Source organism: Staurois parvus, unplaced genomic scaffold (assembly GCF_062004578.1).
Source record: "Staurois parvus isolate SC_StPar_1 unplaced genomic scaffold, SC_StPar_1.0 ptg000008l, whole genome shotgun sequence".
Classification (NCBI taxonomy): domain Eukaryota; kingdom Metazoa; phylum Chordata; class Amphibia; order Anura; family Ranidae; genus Staurois; species Staurois parvus.
The window spans coordinates 634,943-649,289 of NW_028317804.1; the positions used below are offsets into that span (position 1 = coordinate 634,943).

The 14,347-nt window shown below is 40.5% G+C and overlaps 1 protein-coding gene across 2 annotated transcripts in view; it reads left to right on the forward strand.

Moving 5' to 3' along the window:
- GAA (alpha glucosidase) overlaps nucleotides 1–14,347 on the forward strand; it is a 164,553-nt gene that overhangs the window by 139,974 nt on the left and 10,232 nt on the right. For both annotated transcript variants that reach the window (XM_089668682.1, XM_089668690.1), the window contains exons 18-19: nucleotides 1,850–2,014; nucleotides 3,685–3,837. In XM_089668682.1, coding sequence (XP_089524808.1) covers nucleotides 1,850–2,014; nucleotides 3,685–3,837 — 318 coding nt within the window. The remainder of the gene's footprint in view (nucleotides 1–1,849; nucleotides 2,015–3,684; nucleotides 3,838–14,347) is intronic.

Consider the following 14,347-nt stretch of genomic DNA (forward strand, 5'->3'; position numbering starts at 1 on the left):
CTAACTGTAGCTGTCTTCAGTTGTTCCTTGCAGGTCTTTCTGCCTTTTAGTTTTGCCTTCAACAAATGAAATACATGCTCAATTGGGTTGAGATCAGGTGATTGACTCGGCCATTGAAAAATTTTCCACTTATTTTCCTTCAAAAACTCCTGGGATGCTCTTGCAGTGTGTTTTGGATCATTATCCATCTGTACTGTGAAGCACCGTCCAATCAACTTTGCTGCATTTGGCTGAATCTGAGCTGACAGTATATCTCTAAACACTGCAGAACTCATCCGCCTGCTTCTGTCTTCTGTCACATCAATAAACATCAATGACCCAGTACCACTGGAAGCCATGCATGCCTATGCCATCACACTGCCTCCACCATATTTCACAGATGATGTTTGGATGTGCTTTGGACCATGAGCTCTTCCAAGCCTTTTTTTTTTCTTTTTTTTTAATCTTAGTTTCATCCGTCCAAAGAATGCTTTTCCAGAACTGGTCTGGCTTTTTTAGGTGTTTTTTGGCAAAGTCTTCTTTTCTTTAGGCTTATGAATGGTTTTCACCTTGTGTTGAACCCTCTGTATTTGCTCTAGTGAAGTCTTCTCTTGATTTTAGACTTTGACAATGATACACCCACCTCCTGGAAACTGTCCTTTACTTGTCTGGATGTTGTGAATGGGTTTTTCTTTACCATAGATAGGATCCTGCGATCATCCACCACTGTTGTCTTCCATGGACGTCCATGCCTTTCTATGTTGCTGAGCTCACCAGTGAGTTTTTCTTTCCTCAGAATGTACCAAACTGTTGATTTGGCCACTCCTAATGTTGCTGCTATCTCTCTGATGGATTTGTTTGTTTTTTGAAGCCTTACAATGGTCTGTTTCACTTGCTGTGAACCTACATCATGCATCCAAAGGAGCTGTCCATGCAAGAGATCCCAAATGCAAATACACTTACAATCAACTCCAGACCTTTTACCTGCTTAATTGATGACGAAATAATGGAGTAGCCCACACCTGGCCATGAAACTGCTTTGATTCAATTGTCCAATTACTTTTGGTCCCTTGAAAAATGGGGAGGGGGTGGCTACTCTTAAAAGCTATAATTCCTAAACCCTTCCTTCAATTTTGATGTACATACCATCAACTTAAACCTGAGAGTGTGCACTTTCAGCCCATATCCATTATATAACTATAGCTTGAATATGTTTTGGTAAATACTTGAAAAAATCTAAAATTGTGCCAAATATAAATGGACTTAACTGTATGTGTATTGTATATACACATACACACACACAGATCATCGATAGGTTTATGACCTCCCATTTAATACTGAGTAGGTCCCCCTTTTGCTGTCAAAATATCCTTGTTCTGGATCTAGAAAATTTGGAGGTCAAGTCATCACCTTCAACTCGTGTAATGTGTTCCTCAAACCATTCTTGAACCAGTTTGGCAGGGCACAATATCCTGCTGAAAGAGTCCACTGTCATCAGGGAATGCTGTTTCTATGAAGGGGTAGGGGTTGATCAACAACAATGTTTCGGCTGGTAGTACATGTCAGGTAACATCCACATGAGTGGCAGAATCCAAGGAAGAACATTCCCCAAAAAATCACACTGCCTCTGCTGGCTTGCCTATTTCCCATACTGAATACTGGTGCCATCTCTTCCCAAAGTAAGTGCACATTCACCTGGCCATCTACATAATGTAAAGATACCAGACAGTATTCTCTTACTGTCGCCATGAAACTCACCAATTTTCATGAAGCCAACTATACATTTTATTTTGTTGCTTTAAAAATATTAATATAGCATACACATTAGTCTAACAAAGTATATGCTCTTTTTTTCTGTTTGCTCCGCAAGGAACCAGGTATGACTACAACAGAGATGCGTAAAAATGGTATGATACTGTTGGTGGCACTTACAAAAGATGGAGCTGCTCATGGAGAGCTATATTGGGATGATGGAGATAGTCTGGAAACATATGAGAGGGGAGACTACAGCCTGATTAAATTTTCAGCTCAAGATGTAAGTCATATTTTACAATAATGGCTCAAGTAGTCTATGGCTCTGGTCAAAGACATCAGAGAGAAACTAAATGCATAAATCTGATTTCAGCTTCTTACTATAAGACTTTTATATATGAAGTGTCCTACCAAAATAGCTTCTAATTTTCATCTGGACAACCAATCAAATAATCTAGAACACATAAGGCATGAAAGACAGAATACCACTCATTGTGTTCTAACCTGTTTTACTTTCTTCCCTTAAATCTGTTAAACAAAACTACTTGAATCTACCTATAGACATGAGATCATCTCTCAGTCCTAACAGATAAAGGTCACATTGGAAGACCATCATCCCATGTCTACAAGCACATTACAGTGGACTTATAAATAAAATATCAAGGTTGGCTGTCTAAGAGGCATCCATTCAATCCTACAATTTATTGTGGCAAAGCAATCATACAAAATACACCATTAACATTATTTCCAATGAAAAGCAGCAAAGCAGTTCCTCACATGTGACTTTGTCTAGACACCCTCCATCCTTAAAGTGGTAGTAAACTCTTTTTTTATATAATTTTACCTACAGGCAAGCTTATAATAAAGCTTACCTTTTGGTAGAATGAATATCTTCTAAATGTGCACCGTTTAGGAGATATTTGCTCTTTATGAGAGCTGGCGCATGCTTTCTGCAGGAATGGCATACTTGTGACAAGGGTGCAGGGGGTGGGGCGAAGCTGTGCTGTGCGTCTGAAGCGAGCACACACAAATCAAGCAGCTTGCTCTGGGGGCACACAGCAGGGGGGAGGGGCCAGGATTTTTTTTTAAATTAAAGTGAACCTTTAGTATTACTTTGTTTGAAAAGAAGATCTAATTATTCGATCCTCCAGTCTTTTGCACCGCTAGACTGGTCCCCACAGTATCTTCTTCCCAATGCTCCAGTGGTCTAAGGTCCTGACAACAAGACCAAAGCAGGGTTCATAGCCCTGCATTAGATGTATTGACTTCGAGGGATAGTCCACTGCTAAATTGTGGGAGAGCACCATCTGCTTGGGGAGGGAAGGATCAGGTTAAAGTGCTTTTACTCTCTCATAGACTAAACAAGCAGTTAACTGTTGCAGTGCAGATGAAGACCCACTGCAAGGAAAGATTTTCCAATTTCCCTAATTTCCAATTAGGCTTTCAGTTTAAATCAGCTTATGTGCATCAAAACAAAAGGTGTGCACCTTCTTGCACTTAATTTTCTTTGGAAAGCAGCCACAGCACAGGAAAGGCATGTCCCCTGCCAGCATGCTGTAGATAAGGACACTTGGTCTCTATGTGGAAGCATTGGTCTATTTGCACGGGTCTGACACACCCTCTGCTGAGTCAGAACTATAGCTCTGAAATCAGATGGGCACTGCTGATTGGAAAGCTCTAGCTGTGACTAAGCAGGGGGTGTGTTTTGCACCTCTACAGAAAGACCTCTTTTTACATGCATAGACCAAGGATCCTTCTCTACAGCAGACTGGCAGGGGACATGGATTTTCTACTCAAGCTGTGGCTGCTTTCTGAATAAAATAAACTGGTTTAAAACTCATTTTTGTTTTGTCGCACCTGGAATGTATTTTGTGGATTTAAATGGAAAGTTCAGTTTGTCTTTAACAATATAACCAAATGTACACTTTTTCTAACTCGCTCTTTTCTTCACAGAATACCCTTATCAGCAAAGTGGTGAAATTAGAAAAAGAAGCAAAGAACCTAAAGCTTAATGAAGTGGGTTTGTTTGGAATAGCAAATATTCCCAAAGAAATCCTAATCAATGGTGTCTCTGCTCAAGATTACCAGTATTTACAGAATGAACAGGTACCGATTTTAAAGCATTTCTACTGTAAAGCTAAAACTTTTATTTTTAATTTTGGATGGAGTGGTGAGGGGGTTTTTATCCTTGTCAGGTTCTTATAGCTATCTGTGCCCCTGTTAAGGAGATTCACTCTGTCTATTAGTCCTGGTATTACCCATCACTAGGACTCAAAGAGAGTAGAAAAACAAAATTCTGATCCTCCACCAGAATTAGGAATTGAGCGAAAAACTTCCAATGGTGTACTTGTTCCAGTGACAGCTTTCTAAAAGGGCATTTTCCTCACTGGCTGTTATGTCTAAAAGACAAATTAAATGATTTCTCCCCAGTGTGACATACACTGTATTGCCAAAAGTATTGAGACTCCTGCCTTTACACTCACATGAACTTTAATGGCATCCCAGTTTTAGTCCGTAGGGTTCAATATTGAGTTGGCTCACTTTTTGCAGCTATAACAGCTTCAACTCTTCTGAGAAGGCTGTCCACAAGGTTTAGGAGTGTGTCTATGGGAAGGTTTCACCACTCTTCCAGAAGTGCATTTGTGAGGTCAAGCACTGATGTCAGACAAGAAGGCCTGGCTCTCAGTCTCCGCTCTAATTCACCCCAAAGGTGTTCTATCGGATTGAGGTCAGGACTCTGTGCAGGCCAGTCAAGTTCTTCCACCCCAAAATTGCTCATCCATGTCTTTATGGAGCTTGCTTTGTGCACTGGTGCGCAGTCACGTTAGAACAGCAAGGGGCCATCACCAATCTTTCCCCCCCTGACGTCTTAAGAGTTCCCTTCACTGGAACTAAGGGGCTAAGCCCAACCCCTAAAAAACAACCACACACCATATTCCCTCCTCCACCAAACTTTACACTTGGCACAATGCAGTCAGGCAAGTACTGATCTCCTGGAAACCGCCAAACCCAGACGCATCCATCTGATTGTCAGACAGAGAAGTGTGATTTGTCACTCCAGGTAACATGTCTCCACTGCTCTAGAGTCAAGTGGCGGCGTGCTTTACACCACTGCATCCAGCGCTGAGCATTGCACTTGGTGATGTAAGACTTGGATGCAGCTGCTCAGCCAGTCCACGAAGCTCTCTACGCACTGTTGTGCTAATCTGAAGGCCACACAAAGTTTGGAGGTCTTTAGCTATTGACTCTACAGACAGTTAGTGACTTCTGCACACTGTTTGCTAAAGCATGCGCTGACCACGCTCTGTCATTTTACATGGCCTACCACTGAGGTGCTGTTGTTCCCATTTGCTTCCACCTTTATTCCTTTATTCCACTAACAGTTGACTGTGGAATATTTAGTAACAAGGAAATTTCACAGATGGACTTATTGCACAGGTGGCAACCTATCACGGTACCACACTTGAATTCACTGAGCCCCTGAGAGTGACCCATTCTTTCACAAATGTTTTTAGAAGCAATCTGCATGCCTAGGTGCTTGATTTTATATACCTATGGCCATGGAGGTGATTGGAACACGTGAATCCAATGATTTGGAGGGGTGTCTCAATACTTTTGGCAATATAGTATATATGGAAAAAAAAAATGACAGGTCTTGACCATTCCCTATTTTATCCAAAATGAGAAAAAAAGTTTTGGTTTTAGTTATACTATAGGGAATTCAAATAGCTGGATCTTCATACAAAACAAAGTGTAAGATCAGAGATTGGGCTTCTTTCTACCTTCACAAATTTTTAGTCTTTACACAAATTCATAGTGACACTATGGGGTTTATTTACTAAAGCTGGAGAGTGCAAAATCTGCATAGAATCCAATCAGCTTCTAACCTCAATTAAGCTTTGGCAATAAAACCTGGAACCTAATTGGTTTCTATGCAGAAGTGAGCATGATTTTGCACCCTCCAGCTTTAGTAAGTAAACCCTTATGTCTTAAGCCCCTTTTAGGTAGAGCCCTCCCACAGAAATGTCAGGGGCAAGTCAGTACCCACATAAAAGCTATGTGGGGAGGGACATACACAGGCTTGGGGCATGGGAGCCAAACACTTTACACATGTGAGCATATAGCCAATGCACACAGACCAGGGGTGTATTTGCTGCGAGACGAACAAGGCGTTTGCCTAGGGCGGCACTTTTCAGGGGGGCGGCACAGCCGCGGCGCCGCTCCCTTGCCCTTTCCTACAGTAGGGACACTTCCGTGGGAAAGAGACAGGGGCTTCGGTGTCTTACCTGTCTCCACGACTGCGTGCCCACTTTGATCCGGTACACAAGGCGCTGCTGGAGGAGGGGTACAGAGGGTGTCCATTGTGTGTCTTCATCTTCCTAGATCTTGATCGTGATGTGGTCGGGATGACATCCCGCCCCTCTTATCTGGCCACACCCCCAGGATCACTGGGCACCCTATGGAAGCCTGTTCCTCCCTCTGCAAGCTTCGTCTCCACAACGGTGATTGGCCGCTGGATCTGAAGCTCAGGAAAGGCACACAGGCGGCCAATCACTGGCAAAGAGGCAGAGCTTGGATAGGAGGAGCCTAGCAGCAGTGCGAAGATCAAAGAAGAGGAGGAGAGCGGCCGGAGAAGAAAGACAGCTGATTGGTAAGGTAAGTGTGGCCAGGATCTGGGCAGAGCAGGTGGTGCTGCTGCATCTGGGTATGCTGGCTGTGGATGGGAGAGGGAGGGATCACGGGCTGCAGCAGGGGCAAGCAATGTAGGTATCATTGGTGTCAGTGGGAGTAATAGTGCGCTATAATTAGTGTCAGTGTGGGAGGAATAGTGCCCCATCATTGGTGTCAGTGGGAGGAATAGTGCCCCATCATTGGTGTCAATGGGAGGAATAGTGCCCAATCATTGGTGTCAGTGGAAGGCATAGTGCCCCAATCATTGGTGTCAGTGGAAGGAATAGAGCCCCACCACTGGTGTCCGTGGGAGGAATAGTGCCCCATCATTGGTGTCAGTGGGAGGAATAGTGCCCCATCGTTTGTTTCAGTGGGAGGAATAGTGCCCCATCATTGGTGTCAGTGGGAGGAATAGATCCCCACCATTGTTGTCAGTGGGTGGAGTTCTAATGCGAGGAGGTGGAGCCTAAAGATGAAGGGGTGGGGTTTAAAGATGAAGGGGTGGGTCTTAAACAGGCAATGGTGGGGAAAATGTAGATGCGGGGGGTGCCCGATTTTTTTAGCCTTGCCTACGGCAGCACAAACCAAAATACACCACTGACATAGACCCTGAACAAGGCAGGATGCTGGGTGGAGTGGACCTGTATGCAGGAGAAGCCAGATATTTATTCTGTCCCTTAAGAAGGTGGGGACTAGGAAAGATTGCAAAAGGCCTTGTTAGCCTGGCTAGAGATCCCTGTCCTGGAGATTTCCCAGGAGAGGTGTACCCAGCTAGGAGATTTCTACAAAGAACAAAAGTGATATGACTGTCTTTTCCCATTCCCTGAACAACACCAGTAAATTGCAGGGAAGCTAACTATTGTGTGGACATTCTTTATTTGGGTTATAAAGGTATATGCCTGGGAATGTCGCAAGGAGCAGGGCACCATATGGTGGAGGGGTGGTGGATGGGTTGGCCGCAGCAGCTGGGATTGTGCTCTAGCAGGGCTGAAGTTGGAGGGAGGACCTTGCAACTGGGTGCAAACATGAATCTGCTCTTATACTCAGATCAGGAATAGAGGGGCAACCTTCCAGTGGAAACACTAGCTCTGGTGGTCTTGGTGGCAACCAGGAATTGTCTTATTTTGAAGGGGTTTTCTCTCACTTTCTTTTTTCGCTATGGGACAGGAAGTGAAGCGAAAAACCTGACAAGAGTTATAACTTTACCTTATTCTTTCCTAAATGAAAAACAAAGAAAATATTTGCTTTTAGTTAAACTTTAGCCATCACTATTGGAAAGGGTATTAATTGTGTAACACTACCCCCTTAGGAGTTGTTAAGAAGATGTGGGTCCCCCTATAGTCCTGCACAGCCAGGTATTATGCATTTCCTCATTCAGACTTGCATTAGGAGACAGAAACCAGTCCTTAAGCTTGTTTTGAAGTTTTGTTAGGGGTTTTGAACAGGGTAAAGGGTATATGGGATACCCAAGGAAGTGGCAACTGAGGACAAACTCCTTAGCAACTATGTACAAGTCTTATGAACAAAAATCCTCTTCTGGAGAGCTAGCCAGCAACTCCCAATGTACCTCTCCAACTCCAGATGCTCTTTTTACCTGGATGTTTAGAGGAATCCCTGGACAGAGGATCCAGTAGTAACTACACTGCTCAAATTAAAGGAACATTTTTTAATCAGAGTATAGCGTCAAGTCAGTTAAACTCCTGGAATATTGATCTGGTCAGTTAAGTAGCAGAGGGGGTTGTTAATCAGTTTCAGCTGCTTTGGTGGTAATTAAATTATCAACAGGTGCACTATATGGGCAACAATGAGAAGACCCCCAAAACAGGAATAGTTTTACAGGTGGAGGCCACTGACATTTTTTTCCCTACTCATCTTTTCTGACTGTTTATCACTAGTTTTGCATTTGGCTAAGGTCAGTGTCACTACTGGTAGCATGAGGCGATACCTGGACCCTACAGTGGTTGCACAGGCAGTCCAACTCCTCCAGGATGGCACATCAATGCATGCCATTACCAGATGGTTTGCTGTGTCTCCCAGCACTGTTTCAAGAGCATGGAAGAGATTCCAGGAGACAGGTAGTTACTGTAGGAGAGCTGGACAAGGCCATAGAAGGCCCTTAACCCATCAGCAGGACCGGTATCTGCTCCTTTGGCAGTGTTCATCCTTTTCCTCCTTGCACAAAGGAGCAGATACCGATCCTGCTGATGGGTTAAGGGCCTTCTATGGCCTTGTCCAGCTCTCCTACAGTAACTGCCTGTCTCCTGGAATCTCTTCCATGCTCTTGAAACCATGCTGGGAGCCACAGCAAACCGTCATTACCCTAAACAAACAGTGTAGAATGCCTGTCTACATAACAGCTGCTAAACATATACAGCTTTAAAAAGTGTAGAACGGAAAGACCACTTAATAAGGGGATAAAACCGGAAAAGAAAGGGCAAATATCATCACAAAGGGATGGTTCATCACACTAAGCTCTTGGAGAGTCTGAAGTGCAACCTAGCGGTGTTGAATGGACCTAAACATGATATCCCAGAGGTCTTCTATTGGATTTAGGTCAGGTGAGTGTGGGGGCCATTCAATGGTATCAATTCCTTCATCCTGCAGGAACTGCCTGCATACTCTGGCCACATGAGGCTGGGCATCGTCTTGCACCAGGAAGAACCCAGGACCCACTGCACCAGCATAGGGCCGGACAATGGGTCCAAGGATTTCATCCCAATACCTACATCCTCTAGTGGGCTCTGTGCTCACTGAGCCCACAGAGCCCACTAGAGGATGTCGGGTTTTATCTCCTTATTAAGTGGTCTTTCCGTTCTACACTTTTTAAAGCTGTATATGTTTAGCAGATGTTATGTAGACAGGCATTCTACACTGTTTGTTTAGGGTAATGACGGTTTGCTGTGTCTCCCAGCACAGTTTCAAGAGCATGGAAGAAATTCCAGGAGACAGGCAGTTACTGTAGGAGAGCTGGACAAGGCCATAGAAGGCCCTTAACCCATCAGCAGGATCGGTATCTGCTCCTTTGTGCAAGGAGGAAAAGGATGAACACTGCCAGAGCCATACAAAATGACCTCCAGCAGGCCACTGGTGTGAATGTCTCTGACTAGAGATGAGCGAATTATTCAAAAATTCGATTCGGCTGATTCGCCGAATTTGAGGAAGAAATTCGATTCGATGCGAATTTATTCGCTACGAATTTAACTTATAAAAAGGGTTTCTAGGCTTCAGAGAGCCTTTATATTAGTGCAGAACACTGTACCTTTAATTTAAATGCCCTTGGAGATGAGGAAGGAGAAGGAGAAGGAGAAGGATGAGAAGGAGAAGGATGAGAAGAAGGAGAAGGATGAGAAGAAGGAGAAGGAGAAGAAGGATGAGAAGAAGGAGAAGGAGAAGGATGAGAAGAAGGAGAAGGAGAAGGATGAGAAGAAGGAGAAGGATGAGAAGAAGGAGAAGGATGAGAAGAAGGAGAAGGATGAGAAGAAGGAGAAGGATGAGAAGAAGGATGAGAAGAAGGAGAAGGATGAGAAGAAGGATGAGAAGAAGGAGAAGGATGAGAAGAAGAAGGATGAGAAGAAGGAGAAGGATGAGAAGAAGAAGGATGAGAAGAAGGAGAAGGATGAGAAGAAGAAGGATGAGAAGAAGGAGAAGGATGAGAAGAAGAAGGATGAGAAGAAGGAGAAGGATGAGAAGAAGGAGAAGGATGAGAAGAAGGAGAAGGATGAGAAGAAGGAGAAGGATGAGAAGAAGGAGAAGGATGAGAAGAAGGAGAAGGATGAGAAGAAGAAGAAGGATGAGGAGAAGAAGGAGAAGGATGAGAAGAAGAAGAAGGATGAGAAGAAGAAGAAGAAGGATGAGAAGAAGGAGAAGGATGAGAAGAAGAAGAAGGATGAGAAGAAGAAGAAGAAGAAGGATGAGAAGAAGGAGAATTCCAAGCCGGCAAAAAGTGTATCTGCAGAGCTCCGCTATTTCTTAGCGGAGCTCTGCAGATACACTTAGCGGAGCTCTGCAGATACACTTTTTGCCGGCTTGGAATTCTTCTTATTTTCATCCTACTTCTTCTTCTTCTTCTTCTTCCTCATCCTCTTCTTCTTCTTCTAAGGATGAGGATGAAGAAGAAGAAGTAGGATGAAAATAAGAAGAATTCCAAGCCGGCAAAAAGTGTATCTGCAGAGCTCCGCTAAGTGTATCTGCAGAGCTCCGCTATTTCTGACAGTTCTCTGACATTCACTCCATACAGCGGTTGAAACATTGTATCTATTTGTTTCCATAAATGGAAACAAATAGATACAATGTTTCAACCGCTGTATCTATCTGCAGAGCTCCGCTATTTCTGACAGTTCTCTGACATTCACTCCATACAGCGGTTGAAACATTGTATCTATTTGTTTCCATTTATGGAAACAAATCGATACAATGTTTCAACCGCTGTATGGAGTGAATGTCAGAGAACTGTCAGAAATAGCGGAGCTCTGCAGATACACTTAGCGGAGCTCTGCAGATACACTTTTTGCCGGCTTGGAATTATCTTATAAGGATCTTAAGGATTATATCTAATAAGGATCTTATTTTCATCCTACTTCTTCTTCTTCTTCATCCTCATCCTCAGAAGAAGAAGAAGAGGATGAGGATGAAGAAGAAGAAGAAGAAGAAGTAGGATGAAAATAAGAAGAATTCCAAGCCGGCAAAAAGTGTATCTGCAGAGCTCCGCTAAGTGTATCTGCAGAGCTCCGCTATTTCTGACAGTTCTCTGACATTCACATTTACAGCGGTTGAAACATTGTATCTATTTGTTTCCATTTATGGAAACAAATAGATACAATGTTTCAACCGCTGTAAATGTGAATGTCAGAGAACTGTCAGAAATAGAGGAGCTCTGCAGATACACTTTTTGCCGGCTTGGAATTCTTCTTATTTTCATCCTACTTCTTCTTCTTCTTCTTCATCCTCATCCTCAGAAGAAGAAGAAGAATGAAAAGAAGAAGAAGAAGAATGAAAAGAAGAATGAAAAGAAGAAGAAGAATGAAAAGAAGAATGAGAAGAATGAAAAGATTCTTCTTCTTCTTTTCATTCTTCTTCTTCTTCTTTTCATTCTTCTTTTCATTCTTCTCATTCTTCTTTTCATTCTTCTTCTCATTCTTCTTTTCATTCTTCTTCTTCTTTTCATTCTTCTTTTCATTCTTCTCATTCTTCTTTTCATTCTTCTTTTCATTCTTCTTCTCATTCTTCTTCTCATTCTTCTTTTCATTCTTCTTTTCATTCTTCTTCTTCTTCTTTTCATTCTTCTTCTTCTTTTCATTCTTCTTTTCATTCTACTCATTCTTCTTTTCATTCTTCTCATTCTTCTTTTCATTCTTCTCATTCTTCTTCTCATTCTTCTTTTCATTCTTCTTTTCATTCTTCTTCTTCTTTTCATTCTTCTTTTCATTCTTCTCTTCATTCTTCTTTTCATTCTTCTTCTCATTCTTCTTTTCATGAAGAAGAATGAGAAGAATGAAAAGAAGAAGAAGAATGAAAAGAAGAATGAGAAGAATGAAACGAATGAAAAGAAGAAGAATGAAAAGAAGAAGAAGAATGAAAAGAAGAATGAAAAGAAGAAGGAAAAGAAGAATGAAAAGAAGAAGAAGAATGAAAAGAAGAAGAAGAAGAATGAAAATAAGAAAGAAAAGAAGAAGAAGAATGAAAAGAAGAAGAAGAATGAAAAGAAGAAGAATGAAAAGAAAAAGAAGAAGAATGAAAAGAAGAATGAGAAGAATGAAAAGAAGAATGAGAGGAATGAAAAGAAGAATGAGAAGAATGAAAAGAAGAAGAAGAAGAATGAAAAGAAGAATGAAAAGAAGAAGAAGAATGAAAAGAAGAATGAAAAGAAGAAGAAGAATGAAAAGAAGAATGAAAAGAAGAAGAAGAGTGAAAAGAAGAAGAAGAATGAAAAGAAGAATGAGAAGAATGAAAAGATTCTTCTTCTTCTTCTTTTCATTCTTCTTCTTCTTTTCATTCTTCTTTTCATTCTTCTCATTCTTCTTTTCATTCTTCTTTTCATTCTTCTTCTCATTCTTCTTTTCATTCTTCTTTTCATTCTTCTCTTCATTCTTCTCTTCATTCTTCTTTTCATTCTTCTTCTCATTCTTCTTCTTCTTTTCATTCTTCTTTTCATTCTTCTTCGCATTCTTCTTTTCATGAACAAGAAAAGAAGAATGAGAAGAATGAAAAGAAGAAGAATGAAAAGAAGAAGAAATGAAAAGAAGAATGAGAAGAAGAATGAAAAGAAGAATGAGAAGAAGAATGAAAAGAAGAATGAGAAGAAGAAAAGAAGAATGAGAAGAAGAATGAAAAGAAGAAGAATGAAAAGAAGAAGAAATGAAAAGAAGAAGAAATGAGAAGAAGAAGAAATGAGAAGAAGAATGAAAAGAAGAATGAAAAGAAGAATGAAAAGAAGAATGAGAAGAATGAAAAGAAGAAGAATGAAAAGAAGAATGAAAAGAAGAAGAAGAAGAATGAAAAGAAAAAGAAGAAGAATGAAAAGAAGAATGAAAAGAAGAATGAAAAGAATGAAAAGAATGAGAAGAATGAAAAGAAGAAGAAGAAGAATGAAAAGAAGAATGAAAAGAAGAAGAAGAATGAAAAGAAGAAGAAGAAGAATGAAAAGAAGAATGAAAAGAAGAATGAAAAGAAGAATGAGAAGAATGAAAAGATTCTTCTTCTTCTTCTTCTTCTTCTTCTTCTTCTTTTCATTCTTCTTTTCATTCTTCTTCTTCTTTTCATTCTTCTTTTCATTCTTCTCATTCTTCTTTTCATTCTTCTTCTCATTCTTCTTCTCATTCTTCTTTTCATTCTTCTCTTCATTCTTCTTTTCATTCTTCTTCACATTCTTCTTTTCATGAAGAAGAAAAGAAGAATGAGAAGAATGAAAAGAAGAAGAAGAATGAAAAGAAGAAGAATGAAAAGAAGAATGAGAAGAATGAAAAGAAGAAGAAGAAGAATGAAAAGAAGAAGAATGAAAAGAAGAATGAGAAGAATGAAAAGAAGAAGAAGAATGAAAAGAAGAAGAATGAAAAGAAGAATGAGAAGAATGAAAAGAAGAAGAAGAATGAAAAGAAGAAGAAGAATGAAAAGAAGAAGAATGAAAAGAAGAATGAAAAGAAGAATGAGAAGAATGAAAAGCTTCTTCTTCTTCTTCTTCTTTTCATTCTTCTTCTTCTTTTCATTCTTCTTCTTTTCATTCTTCTTTTCATTCTTCTCATTCTTCTTTTCATTCTTCTCATTCTTCTTCTCATTCTTCTTTTCATTCTTCTTCTCATTCTTCTTTTCATTCTTCTTCTCATTCTTCTTTTCATTCTTCTTCTTCTTTTCATTCTTCTTTTCATTCTTCTTCTTCTTTTCATTCTTCTTTTCATTATTCTTCTTCTTCTTCTCATTCTTCTTTTCATTCTTCTCATTCTTCTTCTCATTCTTCTTTTCATTCTTCTTCTCATTCTTCTTTTCATGAAGAAGAAAAGAAGAATGAGAAGAATGAAAAGAAGAATGAAAAGAAGAAGTATTCCAGTACAGCAAAAAGTGTATCTGCAGAGAGCTCCGCTATTTCTGACAGTTCTCTGACAGTTCCTTCACATTTACAGCGGTTGAAACATTGTATCTATTTCCGAATAAAAACATCTGTATCCTAAATGGAAACAAATAGATACAATGTTTCAACCGCTGTAAATGTGAAGGAACTGTCAGAGAACTGTCAGAAATAGCGGAGCTCTCTGCAGATACACTTTTTGCTGTACTGGAATACTTCTTCTTTTCATTCTTCTTTTCATTCTTCTCATTCTTCTTCTCATTCTTCTTTTCATTCTTCTTCTCATTCTTCTTTTCATTCTTCTTCTTCTTTTCATTCTTCTTTTCATTCTTCTCATTCTTTTCATTCTTCTTTTCATTCTTCTTCTCATTCTTCTTTTCATGAAGA